Below are 27,162 nucleotides of genomic sequence, written 5' to 3' on the forward strand. Positions count from 1 at the left end.
TAAACTGCAGTAGTGGAAAAGACTCATACAGGCAACAAGACGCCCCCCAGCCTGTGTCTTATCCAACATGTCCCTCCCCAAACCAAATAGACCCGCCTGCTCAGTCTCCGCCAGAGCATCATTACAGCCATTTCATCACACTTGTGAGACGCAGGTGAATCTGCTGCTTCACTCTCTGATATCACTCTCTTTCTGTATTTGTACTTGACGGAAAAGAAGATCCCGGTTGATCTGTGCAAACATGTCTGTAAGTAAAATCTTGCGTTCAGTTTTCTTTCTTCATTTTAACTGTTAACAGCTATGGACTGGTACTGACTGACAGAAATCTGCCTTAATTGCCTGTTAAAAACTGAGAAATGCAACGTGACATGGTATAGAAATTAAATCAGAGGCTGTTTATCATTGAAAATGTATATATACCGTGGATCTGCCCTAAACAAGTTATCATATGCTACCTGTATTTAATAGTGACCTGTTAGAAAGGCTGCCTGAACTTGTCTGGACATGTATTTGTTTTTGCTGTTAGTTGTAGTTCTCTCACCAGACGGTAGGGGGCATTTGGCCACAACACATATCTGCAAACTTGTCCCGTTTTATGTCCAGAGGCCTCCAAGTAAATTCTCAACAGAAAATGACATTTTCTAAGACTGTTTTTGCTCCCCGTTGTAGCTTGCTAAAGATCTGATGCACCCCAGTTTTGCAGAGGAGATGAGAAGACACAAGAAGAAGAGGCTGGTGCAGAGTCCCCGCTCCTACTTCATGGATGTCAAATGCACAGGTAACCCATGACACCGGCGCCCATGCTGCCCCACAGATCTAAATTTTCCCTCACAAATTACTAATATTCTCACTCCTGCGTCAAACAAAGGCTGCTACAGGATCACCACCATCTTCAGCCATGCCCAGACAGTGGTGGCTTGTCCAGGCTGCTCCATAATCCTCTGCACACCATGCGGGGGGAAATGCAGACTAACGGCAGGTAGGGACCACATCATGAGCTGCTATTTTAAATTCGATAGTACAGTTCTTTGTTCTGCTTGCTATGAGATGATTAAAACTAATTTTTTTCCCCCTTTACTTTTCTTATAGGCTGTTCCTTCAGGAGGAAATGTTCCTGAGCTCTAAATTTGCTACAAGATCCACAGGAGGCGGCAGAATGGACCGCCGACCGAACGAGCCGAAACCGCATTCTTGCGTTGTGGCTCCTCTGAAGAGAAATCTCCTCTTATTAATCTGTTCCTTGATATTAGAGTGACATTTCTACCCATTTTGGGGGATTTTAAGGGGACACGGTGATTGATGAGCTAAGCAGGTAAAACAGACCGCCAATCAGAAACACGCTTGTAGATTCCTGCACGCTCACATTGATCTGTTTGAGGATCAAACTGACACAATGAAGCACTTGATCTTTAGGTAGTCTAACTAGTATTATTACATAAACCCGATCGGCACTAGAATGCCAAGAAGAAAGAAAATCAAACGACTCACAACTTCTGTAAAACATTTATTGGGTTGACATTGAGGGGGGGGGCTGTGAATGAAACATTTCAAAATGGCCTCCGTCACACGTGAGGTGCCCTCGAGACATGAGCTGAGACCATGATGACCATCACAAACAAAAAAAAAAAAGAAAATAAAACATTTGTAGAGTTAATTGTGTGTCTTCTTTGGTCTTGAGAGTTCCCCTGGCAAAAAGTGGTGTAATTTAAAAAAAAGAAAAAAAAGCAACACAACATTGCTTCTCACATACCTAACATTCTTCTACTATATACAATAAGTATCCATGGTTGATAAAACTTGACTGAGCTTTCAGTGGTTTGGGGGATGAGCTCGCTGATGTATTACAACACATATCGTATGTCTTGGGAGATACTGGCAACATTTTTGGCATCTCGTTGGTCATGTGATCAGGACAAACTGAAGGAAAGGTCTCAGTCTCTGCAGATTTCTAGAACTAAAACTACAGAAAAGGCTCGGTGCTCTGTAAATCTTCAACATGTTGGCCCTCAGGTTAATCAGAAGAGGTATTATAGTCTTAATTATACGAGCAGTATGTGCTTTAGTAGTGTACTTTTAACTGGAACCTTTCCATCAGGCCATTTGTCCAGTCAACCAATGTGCCCTTCGTACAGGTCTAAGAGGATGCAGCTCAGACACACGGGTCAAAAAAAATCTTCTGTTTGCAGCCTCTTGAGGTGGAACGACATGATTAATAAAAACTGATGAGTGGCTTCACGTCACCGCTGCGTGGAAGCTCAGAGTCGCACTAATGCGGACTGAGCGACACCCAATGCCACCTGTAGCGTATGCGTTAAAATAACCAGACGGAGCAATAATGTATGTGCATGAAAAATGTAAAAAAAAAAAATTGGGCCGGTGCAAGTGGTTTAGTGACCAAATCTGAGGCTCCTTTGGGCAAATTTATTGCCGGTTCTTTCTAAATAAGTGGTCAAAAATATCTTCTGCCATCACAGCTGGATGTAAAAAAACAAAGAAGCAATGGGTTCAAAATGATTTCCCATCTTAAAGAAAAGAAAGAAAAAAAAAAAGCTGTGCTTTAGGGAAAAAAAACAAACAAAAAAAACATCAGGAGACAAGCATTAAGTTAATCCCCCTTTATGAGGGGAGTAAAGATTTTACAGCTCGAAATGTGGAATGGAGTCGAACGTTTAATGGAATGTTAATGACGATCTCATCCTCTCCATCTTCCTATCTGTGTGTTTATAAGCTGTTCAGTTCCTGCAGGGTCTGGTCCAGAACGTGGTGCATGCCCAGATTCTCCTCTTTGGCGTGCGATAATTTCTCTAAAGAGGAGGAGAAGAAGAAGAAGAAGAAGACACGGTTAACTCCCAACCACCAGCTAATAATACTGTTCAGGTCATCCCCTAACAGCGTAGCTCGGAAAGCTGCACAGAGCATCGTTTTACTGGACAGATGTTTTGCATAAGTATTTTGGTTAAATTGTGCCGCATGCAAAAACATTTCGACCACAACACAGTGCCTTTCATGCATAAACTGCTGACTTCTAGACTGTTAGCATACAGTAAGGACTTATTAGAGGACTTGTGTGGTGCACAGTAGAGGCATCTGTGGATACTGACTTTTCTATAGCAATGTACTTCATAGTCACACATTTAGGAAACCATCAAAAATGTTAGATTTTAATCACGGGGGTCTTTAAAGGTCACACGAGGCTGCAAACTCGTATTAACTCAAACCAAAACTGAAGTTAGTGTCATCCGAAATGCTCACCTTCTATAAGCGATCACCAGAAATGTACTGTCGAAACCAGGTACCTCATCCTCACTATGTACTTTGCTCAAGTTTAGCTACTCTATTAGACACCGTGAATCAAAAACAGAGACAAATGCTGCAAAGTAGGAAATTAAAGAGATTTTAATAAAGTATTTCTTTACTATAGCAAGATGGGCAGAAGGCACATTTGATTTGCAGGAGCAAAGAGCGAGATAGGGGGGGGCACAGCAGAGGGAGGTGAGAGGCAGAGGGAGCAAAAGATGTCTACAGTGATGTCATGTCATTGAGGGCATGGTCCAGTTCCTCACTAATCGCCTTGTACTTCAGCTTCTGAGCGTACAATTCATCTGGAGGTCAGAGGTCGACAGCAAGTACAGGCGGGTGTCAAGACAGCGGCGACACAAGCAAGCCCAAAGCAGGATGAGAGAGAGACAGAGGCAGAAAAGAGCAGAGGGAGGAAGGAGAAGACAAAAAAAACAAAAAAAAAACAGGTCAGGCTTTTAAAAGATGCAGAAATGTTTGGAAGAAAGAATGATGTATGTCTAATTGGGCTTGCAGCTTTGCTGGGCGAGCTTTGAGCATTTAAGTCTGCTCTGAATGTCTCATAAAGCTGCTCCAATAACTCTATAAAGTCAGCTCCCTGCGGTTCATCATCTAAATAATGCTGACCTACAAAACATCTGAGCACATTCTGTCCTCTTTGCAGCACGGCTGACATGGAATACTCTCCCCTCAGAAACAAGGGTTACTTAAGTAGCTTGTAGGTGGTTTTCCATAGATTTGGTAGAGAATATTATAGAGGATATAAAAAGAATGCTTCGAGGGGTCATTTTCATGTGTGCATCAAGATGTACAAACAGATCTCCTAAGTTATCAAAGCCGAATAGCAAATCACTGGATTCTATTTTTGTGTTTATGTTTTGAAAAAGAAAAAACCGGAAAAGGCAATCAATCCCGGTCTCATACCTTCCAGATCGTCAATGGACTTTTCCAGTTTGGCCACCGTCCTCTCTGCAAACTCTGCACGGGTTTCAGCCTGGCAGGGGGGGGGGGGGTTCAGACACAGAATGTCAGCGAGCTCAAACAAATGAATCCAACATGCACGACTGGAAAAGTTTTCAAAAGCCCTTCTGTGCCCTCTGCAGTTGCTGTAGGAGTGGCATTTTAGACAGTCACACATAACTCTGACCAAACAACTACATGCTACACCGATTATCAGTTCAGGGAGAAGAAAAAACAACCCTGTTCTTTTAAATAATGTATGGAGAAGAGGTTTTTTGAAAGCAACTACAAGTTCAGATCCAGGAAAGTCATCAGAAATGTTTATTTCTTTGCTGACATTCTGCTGCGGGATCTCACCTCCTTCAGTTTGTCGGTCAGAACTTTGATCTCCTCCTCGTACTTGTCCTCTTTTTCAGAATACTGTTGACAGAAATAGAAGAAGAAAACAACAACTTCATCAGTGGCGGGTATGTAGAGGTGTGCTGTTAACTGCAGACACACCTCGTGTGAGCCTCATTAAATCATTAGAGTAAGAGTAGTTGGAGCGGTGAGGAGGAGTTACTGGCAGACAAGAAGGAAGGTGTTCGTCTGCTGTGGGAACGAGTTTGGCTGCGATGCCATCTGCATCGGACTGAGCGGAGCAAAAGCATGACCATATATTGCTAAGAGAAAGCAATCATGTGGTTAACCTGGCATGCTGTCATGCTGCATGTCTGTGCTTGGGAAGGAATGCAGAAAGGGGGAAGAATGTACTGCTGCTTTCTGCGGTTCACACACGCTGACACACCTTATGCTGCCATTAAACCCGTACGTACAAAACAAAGCCTCAGTGGCTGGACATTTGTGTGCCGCACGAGCCATTCTGTAAACATGGGGTGAAACGGCTGCATACGGTGTGAGAGAATTTCAGGTGTTGCACTGTTTTATATGTTTTCCTCTTAATAATCCGAGCATGGGGATGCATGGCTGAGAAAGAAAGTTATATAAAACAATACTTTGGTGATGTAGTATCCCCTCCCTGAGGCCAGCTCACCAAAATTACTGTCCACTGAACCGTGAGAGCCGCCCAAATGACAGGATACAGGAAAGTGAAGATGACTATGTGTTGGGTGCCAGACGAGGTGTTCAGTATATGCACCACTGTGGATATTTAGGCCATTTGTGTGTGTGTGTGGCAGAGAATGAAAAAAAAAGTGTGTTTTTGTCACATGTCACATTCTGAGAGGTTGGTTTCTATTTGCTCACAGTCTGCAGCCTTATGCATGATGCACCCATCTCAAACGTTACTGGATGACATCAGTTTGATAGAATCTGCTGCTTTTAATGTGTGAAAACTCCTCCTGTCTAGCGTCAAAGAAAGCCAAATAAAGACGTCTTGGTTGTAAAACGTGTGAACATATTTGTGTTGCCGCTATGGACGGCACAGCCAGCTCACCTTCTCAGACTGGGCTTCTAAGGACTTCAGGTTGTTGGTCACATTTTTCAGCTCCTCTTCCAGGTCACCGGCTTTACTGTGCAGGGAAAACGAGGCACAACGTGCTTTCAGGCGACAGCGGCAGGTCAGAGTATTTGTGCATTCGTACCTGCATGCGTTTATGCAACTGTGCGTTTACTGGTATTACCATTCAGAGAGCTCGGCCCTCTCCTCAGCTCTCTCCAGTTCCCCCTCCAGGATCACCAGTTTACGAGCCACCTGGGATTAAAACAAATATATAGATTTTTATTTTAAAAAAGCTGATTTAAAGGGGAATTCTTTATGGACTTGGACATGACGTAGTAAGAACTGAGCAGGAATGGGGCAGCTGCTACTATCAAAGCCTCACCTCCTCGTATTTACGGTCGGCCTCCTCTGCGATGTGTTTGGCCTCCTTCAGCTGCATCTCCTGAATCTCCATCTTCTCCTCGTCCTTCATTGCTCTGTTCTCAATCACCTTCATCCCCCTGATCGGGCAAAGAGGGAAGATTTGTTAAAGCGCCCCTTTGGAAACGCTCTCCAGCATTGTTCGGTTTGTTAGAACTAGACGTTTGAGTGAAGTAAAACCAAACCAAACACGTCACCTCTCGCTCTCATCTGCAGCCTTCTCTGCCTCCTCCAGTTTCTGCAGCGCTGTGGCCAGCCTCTCCTGGGCTCGGTCCAACTCTTCCTCCACCAGCTGGATCCTACGGTTCAGAGCTGCTACATCACCCTCCGCCTGAGAGGCAAAATAGAGAGGAAGAAGAGAACTTAAGTCATTCGCACCCATCCCTCTGGCTTGTTCCCTACCATAAAACAGGAGGAGAAGGAAAAGACCAAAGATTCACAAGTTTATGAGGAGGAGTTGGAACAGGCAGCTCCTTTTCAATCATCACATCAGGAAGAATGACATCATCTTTTAATATGGTTTCAATTCACATTTTACATGTCTAATTTGTATCCTTTGGACTCTTTTTTTGAGATGCGTTGAAAAGAGAAAGGGAAGGAAGTTTATTTAAGAAATAAGTCAGCTGTCAGGAAGATAAATATGAACTCTTAAGAGGACTGTGCAGCAGTGACCACTGACCAAGTTCCACTTTTAAGAGAATCTGAAACAGCACAAACGTATGAGACTATAAAACATTTATAGTGGTTTCCCTCATAAGTTTAAAAAAAAAAAAAACTTTTTTTTGCAAAGTAGGAAAGTTTCACCTTCTCTTTATTTCTGTTTTTGTGGGCTTCTGTAAAAAGACGTAAAAAAAAAAAAGAAGAAAAAACAACCTAAACTGAAGGGTTTCTGTTGCATAATTCAGAAGATCAATATTTAGTTAACTGTGTACTTTCCAGTGGTTTCAATTTCTCGTGGTTAAATAAGAAGCCGCACAAAAGGCCCGTTTAGGGGTCTAATTCTGAAAATACACCTGCTCCAAGATATTAAACTGTAATTAAGTTGCTATGACAACATGGAAATAATCAGCCTTATCATTCGCCACCAACCTACAGAATCCAAATGAATAAGTCTGACTGCAAGTGAACCATAACATACTCCACTCTCTGTGGTCGTTCATATTTCACTCAAAAGACGATGAACGAAGGCAGCTGGATGTCCTTGGAGAACCCCCACTGAGTCGCAGAGCCTACCTGTAATAAACAATACGGCCGGTGGGTGTAATCCATTCTAATATCTGAAGACCGAAGGACTTTGGATTTGAAAGGAATGATTACGAAACATCAATTTCCGGTGAGGTGACCGCAGAACTCAGCAGGGAGGGTGAACAGCTTTTTTTTCCTCATCTGCCCTCAGTAAACAAAAGACTGAGAGAGGGAAAAAAAAGCAAACAGACAACTATACAAGAATTTCCTCTGTTGGACAGAGTTTTCCATCATCTCCCAGGGAGCTTAAGACTTAACTAGCAGACCATCTACTGTAAGAATTCAAGTTTACAACCACACAACCAAAAGAGCGCATCACAGCTGCACTTTTGAGCGGTAACAACATCGGCCCGTCCATTAAAACCCAGAGAGCTCGCACAGGTTTGCTCCCCATTCTTTAAGAAGGCAGCTGGGGATTTCTAAGAGACGTTACTGTGTGCCGAGAATGCAGGGCAGTCGTTTGTAGGTCAGCGACTCATTAGATAGTCAATGAGTCGAGAAGTCAGATCGCCAATCAAAAGTGTCTGCCGTTCAGATTGCAGGTGGCTGAGTCATTCTGAGAGGCACTAAAGAGAGAGAGAGAGAGCTGGCACTGAGGAGGAAAGGTAACGCCACACAGAAAAGAAGCCAGAGCTCAGAAATCTCAAGAGGAAAAATAGGAATCAAGTCTGCTTGTGCTGAGAATAAATAGGCCTTCATTCCAGTGCAGACTTCCATTCGGTCACAGACGCAATATTTCAGGAAATGAAAGCATGGTTTCCTACTTGTTGGCAGCTGGCACCTCGTCTCTGTTTTTTTGGGTTTTTACATTTTCAAGATTTTTTCCATCTCCTCCCTATTTCATCTCAGGCTGCTGACTAACCAGTTGGCCTTTCTTCTTGTTACCCTCTCTCTCCCTTGTCTCCCAAACCCGCCCCCCCCCTCCCCAACTACATTCAAGAATATGAGACAGGAAATGTCTCTCAAACTATCACTGACATGTCTTACAGCAGTCATCACATGACACAAAGAATGAAAGGAAAAAAATAAAAATGTAGATCATAAATCGCTCAAAAACCATCTTGAGCTCTCATCAGCACGCCTCCCAACACAGGTCAGAGTCTGTCGACACTACATCTGGCTGGTGAGAAAGGTCGCACAGGATTAAACTAGAGCCTGTAATAACAGATACTGCAACTTCCTGCGTCCTGAGTGAAGCAGTGTGCTGCGAAGAATACAGCGTGCACGCAAACAAACAAGCCATTCATGTGTTTTTCAGGTCAGCTACACTGCCACATCGGACGCTCTGCAAACACTGAACAGAAACTCTCATTCTGACAATCTCCGCCACAAACGCACGCCCGCACGTAATGACCTGCCTGCAAACGGCTGGTTTCCTGCCCAGTAAAATGTTTAGCTTACCAAGTGAAACACTAACACACAAAAAAAACCTGCTAAAACCACTGTGATGGCATGTGCTCACAAACTCAAAGCGTGTGACCCGGTGCCTTATCTGTCATCAGATTTTCACAATCATAGAGGACGAGGCGGGCTTCCCTTATGTACAGAGACAGCCTTGTGTCAAAGTCAAAAGCTTATGTGTGTACAGTACACGCGGTTGTTGCCTCCGACTCCCTGAGGCATGTCCAAAAAAAGAAAAGAGGCCTGTAAACCCTCAGGGTGATGTAGTATGGATCGACACTCCTGCCACTTCAGATAATGATTTAACCAGAGATACTACAAGAGCAGCCACACAATCAAAAAATAACCATGGCAAACACAACCACGCTAACCAAGACAGCTCACAAGAAACAATAAGACTCTACTTCGAGGGATACCAACATCACTTTACAAATGAGGATCTTGAAACAGGTGACAGGAAGTCAGCTGCTCAACATCCTTCCATTTCCTCCCTTTGATTGTTTGCTCTCTCAGATCTGGTGTTCTCTCTTCGTCTCTTTGGCCATGCCCCCTTCCTTTAGCACCCACTTTGCATTCTCCGGCTGCCAGGGACACACAATGCCTTATATGGTAAACAAACTATGGAGAATGTCTGTGGCGGAGTAAGATTGTGGCAACGAGAGCCGATGTCTGCAGACACGCGTACGTTTAAAAGATACTGGAGGACATAAAGCTGCTTCCTTTTCATCACAGTTTGACATATTATACCAGATCTCCGAGAGGTGAACGGTGTTTCAGTACTTTTTATCTACTTAACAGCTCCTCTGGAGCACTTGGTGCCTTTCTGGTGGATCAGTCATTCATCAGATACTCTCTTCCTCGTTCAGAGTCAGATTAGACGGTTTCCTTTTGGTGCACCCAAATTTAGTCTAGCTTAGCAAGGTAAAGACAACAGACAGGCGATCTGACCGAGGGCAACAAATACACCTTTTTCAACTGAGGCAGTAGTTTGGAGCCCACACCAAATCTCAAACCACTTATTTGTGTTTCTACAGTAAAGCAAACCAGTGTGCGAGAAGGAAACTGTTTCCAGAGTGGTGCTAAGTCTTTGTTGGTAAGAGACTCAGAACTGTTTGTCACAAACAGGGAGTGGGAAAGTTAAGATCAATAAGATCTGAAACATTTGACTGCCATTAAAAAAAGAAAAAATAAAGCCTGGCGTACTGTGTAGTCGGCCTAATCCAAAGAACAATAAATGAAAACAGCTGAAGGACGGATGAGAAGTCTAATTCTGCTTGCAATTTAATGCTTTCAGATCGTCATGGGATGGACTTTATGAACTCTTACTCTCAGCCCATTTGAATGCTGCCCTATGCATAGCACAGAGTCACCATGGTTACATATCTTCATTTTGCCACCTGTCATTTAGTAAAAACCAGAAAGCTTCTGCGTTTATAAATGAGTACTTTTCCCACAAGGTCCAACTATGTGCTGGAAACCAGTACCCCCCTCCATTCACATACCTGCCACTGTTTGACCACGATACAGCTGCCTCTGTAGGGTAAACAATCTATAGCCTCACTTGAAGGTACAGCCCAGTTCTGCTGGGAGTGACATTGAAAAAATGCCTAAGTGTATTACATGTATTATAGACAGAATCAAGGACAAGAGAAAGAGGAATCTAATTACTAGCCGATTCGAGGGCAGTGGGCTAATGAGCTACACAATGCTGTTGGGGTTCAGGGTAAGTTATTCTTAACACCGATGCTTGCTACCTTCAATGTGAATGTGTGTGTGTGTGTGAGAAAGACAGAAAGACTAATCTATTCCCATAAAGATCCGGCATGCAAAGGCGGTCACATGAAGTATAAGCCGGTCTGTCATGAAGTGCGATATGTAAAAGAAGGTCATTAAACATCCAGCTTCACAATGAGCACTCTCTTTGTGCAACATACACTTTGTTACCTGAGAACAGAATGTTCTCCATGACTCTCAGAGGGATCTTGATCTGGTGTCTAATCCTCATCAGAAGCTGACAGCAGCCCGGTTATGTAATGCCGTTGTTAAAATCCAAAACGCACATTTTCCAGAAAAGCTGCATCACTGACACAACTGACAGTCAATAATGCTGTGTGGACAGGGGATTTAAATACCTGCAAGTCAACCAAACAGCCTGACATACCTGTTTTTATGGTTCTGTCAGGCCGAGCAGAAGCTTTTTATTCTCTGCGCTGACTCTTGCAAACTGAAGGCACGAAGAAAAAACAAAACTTAACTCAAGCCTCCCTAAACTTAGCAAAAAAGTTTTGACGGAAATCTGAAAAAAGGCCCACCGCTTTGGTTCAAACTCTACAGTGGAAGTGCAACTTACTGCAGAATATTATGTACATTCACTTCTTGTTCTTTTTTTCTTTTTTTTAATGCCACAAATTTAGCTGTGCTAGCACTAACTACAAATATATCCGAGCCCTCGTTTGAATGAGAACCCACAACCTCGGCCTGTATAATCAACCAGGCCACTAACATGGGGGTGTTCCCCAGCATGCCAGTGAGCGCCAGAAAGTATCAACATTTGGCAGTTATATTTGGAAAGTTGACTTATTCCCAGGCAGAGGGTCCAAAGAAAACACTGAAATCAGGAAGTAAGCCTTTCCACAGACTGTTAAGAGGCCCTGCACAGAACCACACAAAGAAAGGCAGCAAACAGACGACACCTAAAGTGGATTCTGACAAACTGATTAGAGAAGGAAGCCATTCTTAATATTTTAGCATTGTCTATAGGCCTGTTGAGTGATTAAAAACCTTAATCCCACTCAACACCAGGACTTTCTGTTGTCAAATTAAATTTATCACAATTTAGTCTGAACATCCTTGAACATCCTGAAATTTTATCTTTTAAGGATTAAGCGCGAATACACTCCAAACAAGCCAACTGTTACAGTGATCATGGCCTCCTTTTTGTTTTGGTAAGTAAAGGAATATCTAGCAGAGGGACATAACAGAGCACAATCAAAAGAGCAGCTTGTACGTCGTGTGAGGACACAAACATGCAAGAGCCTCATTTTCTGGAAAGATGACAGTACTTCTTAAAGTTACTTGAACGTTGATGTTGTCAAATGACTGCGGTTATAACTGTGGTCACAAAAAATCAGGACTTTACTGGAGCAACAGCCTGGAAATGCTTTGAGCAACCGCGAGTTGACACGTCGTCTTAATGGGACGATTTTCACTCTCACTTTCTGACTCTTTTAGCCGTCTGACAAAAGAAACAGAGAAGCAACAACTCCAAGCGCTTCGTTTAAAAAAAGTAAGAGATGTAATGGTGTCCTGTGTGCAGGAAACTGCCTTGAGTCAACCAAATTCCCTGCAATGTCACCACGACCCTGCAGACACAAGAAGGCAGCAGACATACAGCATATTTTATCACTAGAGCAAAACCATTTGACAAAAATGGCTCCCATTTTTTGCAGAGAGATAACTACTATCAAGCTATCTTAAAAGGACCCGATGTAGATATTTCAGTAGTTGTAAGTACTGAGGCTGGATCGACATTAGCTAACTCCACCACACTCACTAATCTTCCTGTTGATCAGGGCTGGAGCTCAGGGACAGGAAGTGTTAGGAGTAGAGGAGCAGGAAGTGCTGGACCAGAGTCGCTGGGCGACATCCTGGGAGTGGCAGTGTGAATGGTGTGTGTGTGTGGGGTGGGGGGGGGGATACCTCACCAAAGGTTTGAGTCAAACTTCCCCTTTTAATAAGATTTTAGAAATAGAAGTGGATGCCGCAAACTGTACATTTCTCTGTGTGGCTAAACAGAAACTGTCACCGTGGCAACCATATGTGTCAACAGACAACATGACTGCGTTTGACAAAGGAGACAAAAAAAACTTCAAGGGAGAAGTTTACCTTTCAATGAATTCTAATTTTCTTTTCATGGCTGATGATTTTTCCACTTGAAAGGATCGAGTCAAAGCTCCACGTCACAAAATGCTGCTCATCTGGTTCGACCACGCCGCTCACGCAGCTCTCAGGCTCCAGAATAAAGCACAAAGAATCATCTTTGGACTGACTTGGTGTTGCTGCCGTGAAAACTGAACCGCTCATTGAGAGTAATGGCTGCGAATAAACACGTCTAATGAGCCAGTCAAGACTATGTCATGTCTCTATGTGAACTGACAAAGCCTCGAAGCATTACTGAGCAGTTAAGCAACATCTCCAGAAGTGTCAAAATCACCCAAGAAATACCATGAATCCATCACTTTTATTTTTTGGTGACAGATGTGGCTAGCTGTCTCCTAATTCCTCCCCATTTGAACACTCATTGTGCTCAGCAAGGTTCCAGTTTTGATCTCTTCGTGCTGCGATGAAAGAGTTTTTGTACTAAGGAATCCAGGTTGTCCTAATTATTCACATATGGGTCTACACCAACCTCACCACACAAGTGTACTGCTCTGTCTGACTTCAGATGCACATGTGGAGGGAGGGAGGGAGGGGGGGGGGGCTTACACGTAGGGAACCTGTTCAAAAGAATCAACAAAGTTGGATAAAAGAGAAAAGAATTTAGTATTTAGAAAAGTAATGTAGTGAGGCATCGCATTTAAGCAGATTATGAATGACAGTGTGGCCCCCAAACTGGAAGTGATGCTAGAAAGCATGTTTTCATTCAGGAGTTTCGTTGAATATAAATGTTGTAGAGTGACACAACTTGAAAACACAAAGACTCTTCAACAAACTATTCATGTGGTGTGCCTCTGTCAAGGCAAAATACAGTAATTAGGCATTAACACTCAAAGAGCATAACATCTGTTGACTACAACGCCGAGTTATGTTAATGCAAAGATACTTCGCAAGTCAGTCATCAAGCAACAGCCAGAGATGTATAAAGTCAGACTAGCTGTAATCCTTAGTGATGTCAGTATGTGACCAAATTGATTAATCACAAGCTAGGCAAACACCTACTTATCAAATTAAAGAGGTAACCTGTTACCTAATAGGCAGTCTAACAAAAGGGGTAAGTCTGACAACAGGGCTGCTCCTTTCATTAATTCAGCTGCCATATCTTTACAGCCACGCCTTCCCCTCCCACAGCCCTTGAATCGTCCTACTTGTCCTGTAATTAAACCAGCTCCTATGCAAAGGATATGGCACCGTAAAGCAGCACGTGAAACAATCCAAGACTATTACTCAACTGTGCTGCTAAGCATTTTTCTAGTTTCTACCTTTTCTGCGTCATAAAAACTGGAACGTGACCAGAGTCAAGAGACAAGCAGGTGACCGAGGGAGGTGAACATCCAGAAAAACAGAAGAAGATGAGGAACATTTGACACATGCGGGCTTCTCGTCCGAGAGGCTGCACACTTGTGGAACTTCTGCAATGACTTGTGCAAATTTCAGCCAACGTTACGCAATCACAACTGATAATGAGTGTTGAAATGTAAACACAGGTAGCTGCTGAAACATATGGCTGCAAATAATAAGGCCTTTCACAGCTTTTCACAGTCGGAAGGTAGCGTAACACAAGCCATCAGAGGGACGAATTCAAATGACAGAACTCTAGGAAAACCGTAAAACACGTATTAACATCATTAAACATCAAGTGACGATGAAATCTTCTGTTGCTCATTAACCAATCAGCTATGCAGCCAACCTTTCAGTTCAAAATGGAAGTTTCTCATACTGCCCATTTGAATCTAACAGCAGAGAAGGCCCATATTTCTTCTTTTTTTTTAAAAAACTCTGTGCCCTGTATTTTTCTATCATGTGTGGAGGCGGTTAGACCTGATGGTTAGACCATAAACCAGACAGCTACAGGAGGAAAACATCCACCCTGCTGACGTGCCCCTGAGCAAGAGAGAGAAGAGTCTCCCCAGAGGCTTCAAAACGGTGTTCCTCTAAGCTGGAAAAACCTGATTACCCATGATAATGATAATAATAAGTCATACAATTAATATCAGCACAATCTGTGAGAGCCAAGAGTAGTCTGGTCAGTCTAAGACGTGAATTTAAACTTTCTCGGTTGCTTCTGTGCAGTCTACGTGGTCCACATTACTCACTGTAGCTTAACAGCGGCCTCCGAGTCAAGACTTCACTGAGCATGCGCAGAGACGACGCAGGAATCCAAACTTTTTTCTTTTTTTTTCATTGGAGACCAACGCCTTGCATTGTGGCACAATCACACCCGCGAATGAATCAATGACATGATCTAATTGGACGTTTCGGAGCCGCAGTGGTGAAAATTAACACGTTTACAGCGGTAAATCAGTCTTGACACTTGAAAAAAAAGGAGTGAGGTTAAAAGTGAGAGAAAGATCTTAAAAAGCAGAGAGGAGCGGATTGTCTCACTTTCTCTCGGAGCTCCCGTTCACTGTCCAGTTCTCTCTGTAGGACCTGAGCTCGATCCTCTGCGTCGTCGGCCTGCTGCTGCAAACACTGAATCTTCCTCTTCACAGCATCCAGAGAGTTCATACCTGCCATTGTTCACTATTTCGTTACTTAAGACTACACGTAGAAAAAAAATATACAACACAGTTAAGACTATTTCTAGGATGTGCAAAAACCGTATGCTACAGCTTCCTGCCTAATTGGTCAAGTCAGAGTATTATGTATAACGAGGGAGGGGAAGAAAAAAAAAGACTGGTCGTTGATTTACTGGGACGAAAAAGTCGATGTCCGTCCGGAGGCCAAAGTCTTTGGAATGTAAAGAAGTCGCTCAAAAGCAGCAAAAGTTACACAACTCTGAAGTGTGAGTGTCCAGGTGATCTCCAAATGTTTCTCCTGGTTTGAAGGAATGAAATGCTCGTAGGCAGAGCAGACAGTTGTCCTCAGGAATGTGCTTTGCAGGGTTGGTCCGGGGTTTGAGGAGGAGTAGAGACGGTGTGAGCTGAGCAGAGCCGAGAGCGCGAGACTGAGCCGGAGAAGGAGAGAGACGATTGGAACGATGAGGTCAGAGGTGGGCGGGGCCTGCGCGTGCGTATACGTGTATACGCGTGTATTTGTGTGTGCGTACTGATGCCTGTGACTGATGTGAGTGCTATGAAACTTTCGGAGGGAAAATTAAAGCCAGGATGGTTTAATTTGCACATTGCTTCATGCGAACGTGAATGAACAGTTACATTTTCCCCTTTAATGAATGTAGAGCCAACTTCCGACATCACAGGGAAGCTGCTCACAAGGCCCCCAACACACTGGACAGGTACTAACCACAGTGGAGTTTCCTCTTCCAATATTTTTTTTTTTAAGGGAGATGAAAAGTAGTAGAATAAAATAAAATGTAACATTTTCACACTAAAAATTTCCAAATGTGACAATAGTAAAGTTCCCATTATGTTTTCTTAACTTTAAAAGAAGAACCAGACATAACCTCGGCTGTGCTCACATACCAGCCATATTGTTCAGTTCTGATTCAATACAGATAAGACGGTGACGGTTCACAATCCTAACTACAAGTGTCTCGAATCTACCTTTCATGTGAACTCGACTGTCCACTGAAACACGTTTGTGCGCTACATTACATTCTGGATGTGTCATTTGTATCAACAGCAAGAAAACGTCATATTTGCGAGACAATGTTGGGACGCACAAACAATTCTGAAATGGGTGCTGTAGCAGCAAATATGTAGGACATTTAGGTCTGGAGGACAGTAAACACAGTTTTAAAAGATTATGCTGTTTAAGTGAGCAGGACGCAACTTCTCAGGCCCCTCATGTGACCTCACGCCTTAGGCCACTGCGCTCTGAGCCAACTTTATTTAAGCATGAGTAGACTATAACAATAACTGGAAGGGCAGTAAAGCACCTGTCTTACAAAAGTCAGACTAAAATTTTAAACAAGGCCTTATAGGGCTTAAAATGAATGAAAATCAAGTATGGCATAACTTCTCACCTCACATCTTTTTAGAAAATGATTTCAGAGGTGAAATTAGAAAGAGTTTGCTCCTTTTGTTAGCGGGAGCCATCTGTACGGCAGAGGCCGCCCACTCTGGTTGGTTCAGAGCCTTCAGGGGGCCTGAGAAGTGAGGTCTGTAGTTGGGCCTTGTCAGTATTAGCAGCTATTGTTACTTCAGCTTGGTGACAGGAATGTAACCTTAGAATTAAAAACTTCAATTCCTCGAATGACCATTTTGGGCGTACTCCAAAAGTGACTCTGTCTCCATAGTCCCCTCATGTTAAAATGTGCATCTTCATAGCAGAAATAAACAAGCTTGGTCCAAAAAAACCTGTTTTAGTACTCAGCATTTTTCCTTTAAGACAACTGTACACGGAGTTCAAATCATACAAAACCCTGTAGTTATTAAAGGTCATGAGTACACTTATCGACAAGTGGGTGTGCCACTTTTCCCTGATCTCATTTATCAGTTTGTTCATCCTTGATCCCTCCTCCAAGTTCTGTCAGAGAGGAACCAAGGAGGCAAAAATGAGAGAAACGGGATACTCAAGGCTCCAAATCTGGGAGGAGAGTCAAGACTTGATTGTAGGAAAGGTGACGCCTGAGGCCACCTCCTCTGTTTAAAGATAATTTTCCAGTTTAACATGTCTTTTCGCCAAAACACCCTTGAACACAGCAGGTGGCCGGAGGTATTTCCTATTTAAAACTTGCTTTTCGGTCTTGAAAAGAAACCTTTCAGATAAGAGGTGAACAATCCTCAAAAATCTAGAGAAGAAGTCTTTATTCAAGCACTGAGAATTACCATGAATCCGACGACAGCATCAACACAGACATACTCCACAAACCAGTGACTGACCTCATAACGGCTTTGTTAGTCTTTTCTATGCAGTCTCAAACCCAGAAGATATGGAATTTCATTCATTGTAACTGAATATTTCATTTTGGTTGCCTGTTTTATGGCATCATACCACCTGCGTGGTACAGAACTATTTATTTTCCCGTATCAACCCAGCTTACTACAATGTGAGACAAGTGACAGGATTTACGTTTTTAATTGTTTCCACCACTGATTTAACCGCATTACTCTGAATCTGCCACACGATGTTGGCAGCAGCTGTTGTGTGAGCAACCTACTCATTGCCAGTGGCTATTTCATGAGAATGAAAAGACATAACGTGAATGAAACTTTCAAACATAATCTCATCTTTCAGTGTAATTTCTGTCTGAGTCACCACATGCAGATTTTTTAAACAGCTTCCTAAAACTACTTATTACACTAAAGTTTGGATAGAGACGGACAAAGCAGCAGAAATGACATTGATCGTGTAACAGTTAGAAAAACATACCTTTAATGCTCGGTCTGTGAATGTCCAGTTCTCTTTTTATTAACCTCAGATTAAATCTAACCATCGTTACTTGTACTTCTTCAGGAACTACTTGAGAGTTTGTCATGAAAGACTAAGCAAACTTACACCTGCCTGCTCGCAAGTGATGTGCATTGCGTGGATGTTTGTCAGATTTATGCTCCATCCTTCATGTTTTTGGGTACTTTTTTACTAGCCCTGCCCGTGTTTACCTTCATCATCTCCTATTCACACGATCAGTATGAGAACAAACATGTTGGGGCGGGGGGTTGGCAAGTGGGTCGACAGATTTGAGCTCAGCTCAGTTCAGGTTCAGCTTAAATTCACTCCTGGTGTTCACAACAAGAAGGAAATCTCTCACAATCAGTCTCATGTGTTGATTGAGCCCCTCTCTCTGATTTGCCCCTTGCACCGGAAAAGCTGGAAGCATTGATTTCATTAAACGCAGCAGTGTGGGACTTTCTGTTTGCCTTAGCTGCATTCCTCGCATACCAGCGCCCCCCTGCCTGCTCTCTGCTTTCTCTGCTCGCTGGCCACCTCAGAGCAGCTTTCCCCCCTTAAAACTGTTGATGCTGTGAGTGGGGTTACCAATACCTGCACCAGGACTCCGTGGTGCAACCCATAGCTGTTGACATTCTGCCTGAAGATTGTGTTCTAGACCTCCTAATGACAGACTCTGTGGGGCTGCTTGAGCAAACAATAAACAGTGATGACCTAAATATGAGCAACCACTGGTCTCGTCCCCCTTTCTTAAGATTCATAACTGCTTAGTCGCTGGGGCTGTTGATTCAATACTCTGCTTTCCCTGTCCCCTCCAGGTTTCCAATCCTTTCTGTGTGAATTCACATGTGTAATGACTTGACTGCTGCCTCTAATAAGTGACATGCGGAGGGGAATTCATGGAAGTGGAACAGCTTCACCACTTCTGATTTTGATGTTACAGTGTTGCGCTTCACTGGAAATGTAAATGAATGTCAAATTATAGATCTAAATTGAACTAAAGTTGCAGGGTATGAATCTTCTTTCCACTTCAGGACAGCCAAGAGTTGATGCTACACCTAAACCCCACGTTTCCAGAGTCCCACTTGACCCACTTTTGCATGTGAGGCTTCTCAAAACTGTTTTCAGAGTTTATTTAATCACTGCTTGAGGATAATCCAGTATGTCTCAGCCTCCAACTTTGTGTCTTTATGACAACACTTCCCTTCTCTTTGTGTGTAGTACAGCACTGCATTTCCCTGGGATATCCTCTGGTGGACTTAAACAATGCCACATCTTGGTGGAAGGTAGAAGACGCTTTTTTTTTTTGCACTTCACTCTCTCTGCATGGCTTGCTTAGGAATCTCTTTTGAACAGCTTACTGGATTCTTAACTGTTGTTGAAATGCAATTTCACTGAATAAGTGATATGATCAGTATTTTATCCTTATCTTGGACATAACGGATTCCTTTGACTTGCCCTTGCTTTCTTTCCCTTTCACAGACACAAACTCTGACACAAGCCACCAAACACAGTCCTGAGCACACAAGCTCTCAAGTGCCAGAGGACCCACCACTGGCAGATATACAGACATGTGGTTTGCAGTGATGCCAACAATCTAAAATATGATCCTTTCTCCAAGATTACTCCTGATTAACTACAGGAGAATTGCCTAATCTAATGTTCTGCTGAATTAACTAAATTATTTACTTTGTTTATCCACAAAATGTTCACTTAAATCGAAGAATTATTGATAGATTCATAGAGTCCACTTGAATCAGCTCTGATTTGATCTGTACACCACAAATCTAAAAAAAAGTCCAGGGCTCTGGAGTTAAGACTGAAGTGATATCTTCAACTCTGCTTGACGTTTCTGGTCCCAATCTTAGGCCTAACTGTCAGAGGTGGAGTTGCATTTCTGGTAATGAGTACACTAGAGAATTCCGGGAAGGAGAAAGCGTAGATACAGTCTGATTAAGTTTCATAGACAGTATAAGGTTCTGTCGGGACTTTGAAATATCATAAAAGTGCCATATCAATCAATAGACACTATGGCTATATGCAAAAGTCAACCCATAAGCTAAATATAATAGAAGTAACAAATGTAAATGTAACAATTATCTGACATATACAAGTCCCTTGTGACAGGTTAAGTTTCTGCTCATTATTACTGATAATCTATAAATGTGGAAGTAACATTTTAGTATTGATAAGCTGGTGGAGTTTAGGCTAATTTAGCTACATTATGAACAGGTGTGTAGTTTAATCATTAAAGTGCATCAAGTTTATTGATGGTATGGTGGCCCAGAGTTGTAAAGTAAGGCATAAATTCACAAAACAAAGCTTTCTGAAATGTTGTGTTCTTTGTTGAGTTGATAGACAAAGTAAAGTGCGATAAATTTCACAGCTGTCATTTACATACATTTGAAAACACTGGCACACCTATCAGAGTCATAAAATGAAAACAGCTGTGGGACGTTGGTGCTCTCTGCTTTATGTTGCTGGTTCGGAAGACCTGAGTAAATATATGTGCATTCTGTGTGTTTGGGTGAAAGGATTACATTTTAATCATGTGCTCATCTTTCAGGAGTAGCTGCACAGGAATGCAACAGTCTCTGAAGTGCTTCAAACCTCTCACGGGGGATCAAAGCAAAGCTACTGCTGCTGCTGGCTTAGAGAGTCCAGCTGTGGAACAACGGGCCTTAGTTTCCAACATTACTGTGGTAACAGACATCAGTCTGTGTAAGTGTTAAAGTCAGATAAAGCAGCATAATTAATGGCAAGAGCAGAGGTTCGTGTCGATATTCAAAGTATGGATGGGGATTCGGTATGACACGATCATGTGAGCTGACCCTGACTAGCTAAGAACAGTATGAGTGTGTGGCCCTTTACTCACATCTGCAGCTTTCTTCTCAGAAAGTTCCAGTTTCTCCTGAGCATCTTTCAGGCCCTCTGAGAATTTGTCCAGTTCATCCTCTGTCTGCTTCAGCTTCTTCTGGAGGTCCAGCAACTCCTCCTCCAGCTGCAGAAGGACAGAATGTTAGTTAGCTGAAATAATGGCGTCATTATTTGGGAGTTGTCAAAAGTAGATGATTCTTTTTTTCTTTTTGTCTCTCAGGATAAAGATAAAGCTGACATGGCTAATTTGGGAGTCTAATTGCGTTTATGATATTTGAGAACATTCAAATAGCAGTGTTTGCTATCAGCCTCTCATGACAAGAACACTGGCATGCAGTCAGCGACTCCCTCACTCACAGACACACACACATAAACACACACCGACAGAGTCAAGTGTTTCCCCTAATCAGAGTTACCCTCTCAGTGCCTGTGAGGTGCGACTGATAATCCAGCTGAATTCCACACTCCCCTTCTGTCCTGGTGCCTTAAAATACAGCTGTTATCAGTACGAACAGATGCCAGAAACCACAGCTTTAATGTGTGTTGGTGTGTGTACGTGTGTGTTTAATCTCTCATTTATGAGTGTATAGCTTACACTTGAAGGTATGCATTGTGTTTGTTCTCTCCTGTATTAGATACACCTTCACAGAGGCTCCATGACAGAGGTAGACTCAGTTAGTGACCCCACCATTGAAGAAAAAAAATCTGCTTTTTATCCTCCCCAAAGAGCAGATGCTGATCCTGGGTGGTCTCATTGCCTGAACTGGCTAGTATCAGCATCAGGACTCTGTGACAACCGCTCTTTGGGCCTCAATATGAACAGTTTTAACTCTAATCTACAGCTCCTGTTGATCTTCTCAGAATTTGTTGGTGACTCAGGTTGTGCCAAATAGTTTGCCCTGATAAAAAGCCAGATTGTTAGCAACTAATGACAGGGACCAAATGTTGGCCCTTACCTTTTAGTATGCTTGTTTTTCCTTCCATGAAACTAGAGTAACTATAGAGGTATAACCTGAGCTGTAAAGGAGTGTTGAGATAGTGTGTTCATCTCTGAATCAAAGTGAAACAAAGGAAAGAAAGAAAGAAAGCAGAAAGAAAGAAAAGTTCAAGTTCAAATATTTACCAGTGATACGATAAATTAGCTGTGAGGAATCTTGCCTAAATAAATGTGTTGTGTTTATAGCCATTTTCCTTGACGGTATGTCTGGTATGGTGTCAATGTTGTGATTAGCTTGAGACGAAGAGAAAAGCCTTTTAAAGATAAGAAAATGCACCTTTCTTACAGTGCCTGTGGATATTTCCTTTTGCATTAATAATTCTTTATTTTAGAATGAATCTATTTCTCCCAATGCAACTCATCAGTAAGTCATTTTGCTATGAGTTAGTTATTGTTTTTTTAAGGCTTGGTGACATGTTTGTTTGGTCATTATTTCAGCCTATTTATGTCACATTTGCGTTTTTCAAAAACTATCCCTTCTCAAAATAAGATATGTCGTGTATACATGTGTTGACATACTTTCTGACCCATCCGCCGCGTCTTTTCCCACCTGTTTGCATTTGTCCTCTGCTGCCTTCTTGTCCGTCTCCGCCTGCTCCGCCCGATCGATGGCGTTCTCCTTGTCCAGTTTCAGCATCTGCATCTTCTTCTTGATGGCCTCCATGGTGGTAGTTTAGTTCGATTTCCTCTTCTGAGATGTGGAAATTCACCTTCAAGTGTTTTGCCTCCTGGGCTGTTGAGATGAATGCAAGTCAGCGTAACAAAGCTGCAGAGAAAGAGTGAACGAGAAAGAGACAGAAAGGGAGAGACAGAGGGAAGGAGACAGAGAGAGCTGTGAAAAGAGATGGGAAGCCCAGCCCTATATGGGTAGTTTTTTAAACTGCAACAGAACCTGCCCCCAGTCTCTGATCACCCTCTCCTCCATCTCCTCCTCCTTCTCCTCCCATGTTCCCTCTATCCAACCTTCCTCTCCATCCTCTGTCCATTCCTCCTTTCATCCCTCCAATCACCACTCTGCGTCCACTCCATCCTGACTCCCTGGCTATCACTCTTCTCTCAGGCACACACTCCACCCTATCAAACCAAACTCTCTCGAAGGAATGGCCTGGCTGCTCCACTCCACTCACTTACTCTTTAACTGTGGACAATCTCCTTATTTGGGTTGCTGTGTTTTCACTGAGACATGGAGATCAGACAGGCAGGACCTGTTTCCACATTTAACCTCTTGTCGATGGCTAAGCGCTCTGCTGGCATGCAGCATCTCACAATCAAGGCTTTTAAGAGTGCATATATCAGACAGTGAGACATGCAAAGTTGAAGGAGGGAAAGTGTAAGATACAAAACAGGAACACATGAGGAAAGAAGAGGAGTTCCCATGTTGTGATCATGCAGAAGGTGTTGTTGTCTGATGGGTGATCTTGTTGGGTTCTAAAAGAAAAACACAGAACTAGATAGTGGGGAAAACATATGCCAACAGAAATGATCATACAAAGAAAAAGCTTTTTTTCAATGATTATTTTGTGTCACATAGAATCCGAGATAGTGAGGCACCACCTGAAATATGAGCTTTGAGGTCTGCGCATCTCATAATTGAGTTTGATGAATGAGCGATGAAACCAGACTGGTCATATGAGTTTACATGAACAATGGTGACCACTGTCCACAGTCGCTTAATTTGTAAAACGGTGGAAGGCCCTGATGTATAGACACACATGGATTTGCATGGACACACAAATCTACACTGTAGAATTGGTTGGTCTAATTTTGACAGCTGACATTAAACTAATGGTTCACTAACATTGGTTGAATCATTAAAGCCTAAAGAGAACATATTTGTGCTAATATCCAGCATTATATATTCTTTTCTGATCTGAGACTCTGCTCATTTTTAGTGTTTATGATCAGTTATTCTCCTTTTTTTTAAAACAACACAAATTTTCTCACAGGGGACTGAATTATAATCTGAGCTAAAGCTAAAAGTCTTGTGGCATCCACAGCTTTGATACTTATGATGCAACAAATTTGATACAAGAAATGATCACAGAAGCAGAATAGTGTGAAAATATGTGAAACACTTGAAAACCAAGGAAAGATGTTTGTATTGGCCATAAAAGTGATAAACTACTGAATGATTTAAAAACGATTCTTGTTGTTTAATGACACAGGAACTCAATCTCTGACATATAAGACTTTTGAAATTGCAGCGCCACTTCAGTTGTTCCTCTCCCATGAAAAAATCCTTTAAACACTTTGAAACTAATTTGTTTTTGGAAAAAAACAGCAAACCTTGAAGTCAGGTGTTGATATAGAGTAGCAGTAAACTTATGATGTAAGACACCCAGATTCACAGGGAAAACTTATGTCACTTATGTCACTCTACACAGTTATCTACGGTTAGGCAAGATTATTGTATGTGGTTATGTTCTCCCATCAAGTAAATCTGACTTCCAAGAGGCATTCTTAGATTTTTCACCAGTTGGAAGCTAGAAATTCCAATATCCAATTTTTCTTTGAATGCAGTACAGACAGACAAGTCTGCAGCATCAGTGATTTTGAAATATTCCACATTTTATCAACAGTACTTAATGTTTGCATTTAAAACTCACTAAAACGCAGAGGAACAGAGTTTTACTGTACAGGAGCCGATACATGACGGAGGAATTACATGGTGGTGAAATCAATGAACAATAAAAAAAAACTTTATTGATCCCAAAAGGATTTGATAAACATTTACCATTGTTGTTTTTAACAAGCCAGCAGCCACTACACACTTGTGCTGCATATGTTAACAACTTGGGTCAGTTCAGCAAATGACTCATGGCAAGATTGCGCCTGAAAAAGGGATCAGTAGCCTACCAGATGTCCAGGGTCCAACTGCACACGAGGGAAATGTTAATATTTTAAAAATAAAATTGCCAGTTAAGTATTTTCTATCAGTTTGGTGTATGGTCTGAGCTCTAAGGTTATTTATCGTATGATGTCTAATAAAGTAATAACATCCACTAAGCGTTATGTGTAATTTAGTGTCTTGATTATTTTTGACCTGCTGTTCCAAACATGTTTTCTGTGGCTGAGAAATGCTGCTGGGAGGCTCAGATTAAGGATGAGGAGCAGCTGATGAAAGCTTTTAAGAAAAGATCATTATCATTTATGAAGAACAGAGCACACAGGAGAGGATGAAACAGCCATGAGGCAGAACCTGCTACCGTGGTGTTTCTAATATGAAAATAACAATGATAGAATATAGTTTTAAGCTTCAGTCCCACAAATAGAACAAAATGTCCTCCTTGTTTGTGTCCAGAAGTGAACTACCATACCCCTGGAGAAGAAACATAGTTATAAGCCACCTAGACAGGACACCACCTGGACTGTGGTGACACATACACACACTAACACACTCATAGACGATGAGAAACTCCTCTTCTGTTTCTTTTTGCAGGCTGAAGCATGTGTTGCCTGTATGACGCTGAGGTTCTTCACTGCCAGCAATGATGTCATGACCCCCACAACAACCACCACCACCTCTACACACCCCCATCCACACATACTTTCTGCCCGGGCATTTCATAGGTATTTAGATCATAGCTAACCTGTCATAAGTGAGTTTACATGCAACAATGTCTCTTTGCTTTGGGGCGAGTGAAACGCATCACTGTGTCACAAACTGCTCAGTTTGCGGTTTCACAATATCAGACTTGTCTAAACGTCCTAAAATCTGAAATTGTACCTCCCAGATGTCCCGATGACATTGCTATGCAGGGTTTGAGTGAAGTGAATCTCAGCTGAATGAACAAGTCCATCAAGTTTTTGATTGATCCCAATTATTTCCACCAACTACAAAAAGTCAAAAATACACGACAAAGAATTGTTGTTCCTCTGCAGCTCAGGTTCAGGTGGCGAAGACTAACTCTGTTAGCAAAAAAATTTACATTTGTGAAACATACTGTAACCCAAACCAGATTGTATGCTGAGTCATTGCATGTTCCAAGATCGGTAAGTAAGTAAATACTGTTACTGAGGCCCAAATACGCAATTATCATCTTGAAATATCTATTCATGTGAGAGTCATCTAGTGATTGTGTTTCATGAAAGTGTTTACTCATCATCCACTACAGTAAATGTGCCTGATGACATTATGCAACAGCTTCATGGGAGAAGTGAGAACATTCCAGACTAATGTGTGCTTGGCACGTACCTGCAGAGGGAGAACAGAAGAGGCAAACCGATGACACAGAGACAGGACAAGAAAACATTTGGTCGCTTTTATTTATTTATTTTTCACAAGATACATTTATGAAAATGTTTAATACAGTGACATGATTTATTTCTTTTTTCTGTGACTATATGTCACCTCAACTTGCCATCTCAAAAAATCCTGCATTAAAAAAAACAAACAATAAAACAACTTCATCCATCCATTTTATATACCGTCAATCCGTCGGTCGGGTCAATAAAACAACTTAATCATGCAAACAGTTGAAGAATAAAATGATAAACCTGAAACCAGTACCCCTACACTGAGCAGATTCAGTGGTTCTGTTGACATGGTTCAGTTCCACTTGTTATACTTTGCACATCCATGAGCGCACAGAGCTTTGCTTTGACAGTGACTTGTGCACTGATTTGATTCATTGTGCCTATGTGTGGCACAGCTCTTTCTGTAGATGCCAATCCATTGGAACACCATCCTGCATGCAGACACTATAACAGGGGAAACCAAAGTTATCCACGTGTGCATCCTGAACCCATATATAACAAAGGGAGAAGTCCTTACAAGCCCAAGGAAAGTTGTTCTGACAGATCAACTGAGTCCTGTAATTAAACATTTTTCATTGTTATTGAAGTGATTACTTTAAATGATGAGCACATGTCACTGAATGCAACTGAACACCAACTCGAGATTTAGACTGACATGAAAGACAGCACACTCTGCCACCATCCTCAAAACATGACAAACGTGGGAATGTTCCATCTCTTTTGTGTTATTCCAGAGAATTGGATCAATGCTTAGGTGCACTGAAGCTGTTTTGGTACCACATGACTTCCCAACATCTTTCTAAGACACCTTACTTTGTATTTCCCTTTCAATTCTCACCTGTATGTATCTCACCATAGCAACAGTTCAGAACTCCTTCAGTTCACTTTACTGGCATCCAAGTTTCACTTTCCAGTTGTAGGCTCGAGTGCGTTTAAAAGTTACAGTTCGGTATGCGGGAGAAGACCGCTGACGACTGTCAATGCTGTAATTTTGTTCACCATGGTTTCAATACGGCAAAAAAGTCTGCTCTTTAATAGC

At 42.2% G+C, this 27,162-nt stretch overlaps 2 protein-coding genes across 5 annotated transcripts; one reads left to right on the forward strand and one right to left on the reverse strand.

The window, feature by feature from the left end:
- The first annotated feature begins 102 nt into the window (after positions 1–102).
- On the forward strand, positions 103–2,445 carry LOC140311962 (small ribosomal subunit protein eS27-like). Its single transcript, XM_072389585.1, has 4 exons — positions 103–247; positions 670–778; positions 869–979; positions 1,090–2,445. The coding sequence occupies exons 1-4, from the start codon at positions 242–244 to the stop codon at positions 1,116–1,118; spliced, it is 255 nt and encodes an 84-aa protein (XP_072245686.1). The 5' UTR covers positions 103–241; the 3' UTR covers positions 1,119–2,445.
- Positions 1,492–22,717, reverse strand: tpm4a (tropomyosin 4a). Of its 4 annotated transcripts, none has more exons than XM_072389582.1 (9): positions 22,417–22,717; positions 20,868–20,993; positions 6,316–6,449; positions 6,081–6,198; positions 5,880–5,950; positions 5,693–5,768; positions 4,615–4,677; positions 4,222–4,291; positions 1,492–2,804 (listed from the first exon to the last, which is right to left on the reverse strand). In XM_072389582.1, the coding sequence occupies exons 1-9, from the start codon at positions 22,528–22,530 to the stop codon at positions 2,722–2,724; spliced, it is 855 nt and encodes a 284-aa protein (XP_072245683.1). In that variant the 5' UTR covers positions 22,531–22,717; the 3' UTR covers positions 1,492–2,721. The 4 variants fall into 4 exon arrangements, with proteins under 4 accessions (XP_072245683.1, XP_072245685.1, XP_072245682.1 ...); XM_072389581.1 differs by lacking the exon at positions 1,492–2,804 and adding an exon at positions 3,379–3,602 and having other exon boundaries at positions 22,417–22,716; XM_072389584.1 differs by lacking the exons at positions 20,868–20,993; positions 22,417–22,717 and adding an exon at positions 15,086–15,643.
- Positions 22,718–27,162: the final 4,445 nt, after the last annotated feature.

Source organism: Leuresthes tenuis, unplaced genomic scaffold, assembly GCF_036924035.1.
Source record: "Leuresthes tenuis unplaced genomic scaffold, fLeuTen1.0.hap1 SCAF_7, whole genome shotgun sequence".
NCBI lineage: Eukaryota > Metazoa > Chordata > Actinopteri > Atheriniformes > Atherinopsidae > Leuresthes > Leuresthes tenuis.

Coding starts and splice junctions, on each gene's coding strand:
- tpm4a (XM_072389582.1), bottom strand. CDS start 22,530: ATGGAGGCCATCAAGAAGAAGATGCAGATGCTGAAACTGGACAAGGAG. Junction 5,769..5,879: donor AGGGCCGAGCTCTCTGAATG/GTAATACCAGTA, acceptor TTCCCTGCACAG/TAAAGCCGGTGACCTGGAAG. Junction 2,805..4,221: donor GTCCATTGACGATCTGGAAG/GTATGAGACCGG, acceptor CCTCCTCTTTAG/AGAAATTATCGCACGCCAAA.
- LOC140311962 (XM_072389585.1), top strand. Junction 779..868: donor CATGGATGTCAAATGCACAG/GTAACCCATGAC, acceptor CGTCAAACAAAG/GCTGCTACAGGATCACCACC. Junction 980..1,089: donor GAAATGCAGACTAACGGCAG/GTAGGGACCACA, acceptor CTTTTCTTATAG/GCTGTTCCTTCAGGAGGAAA.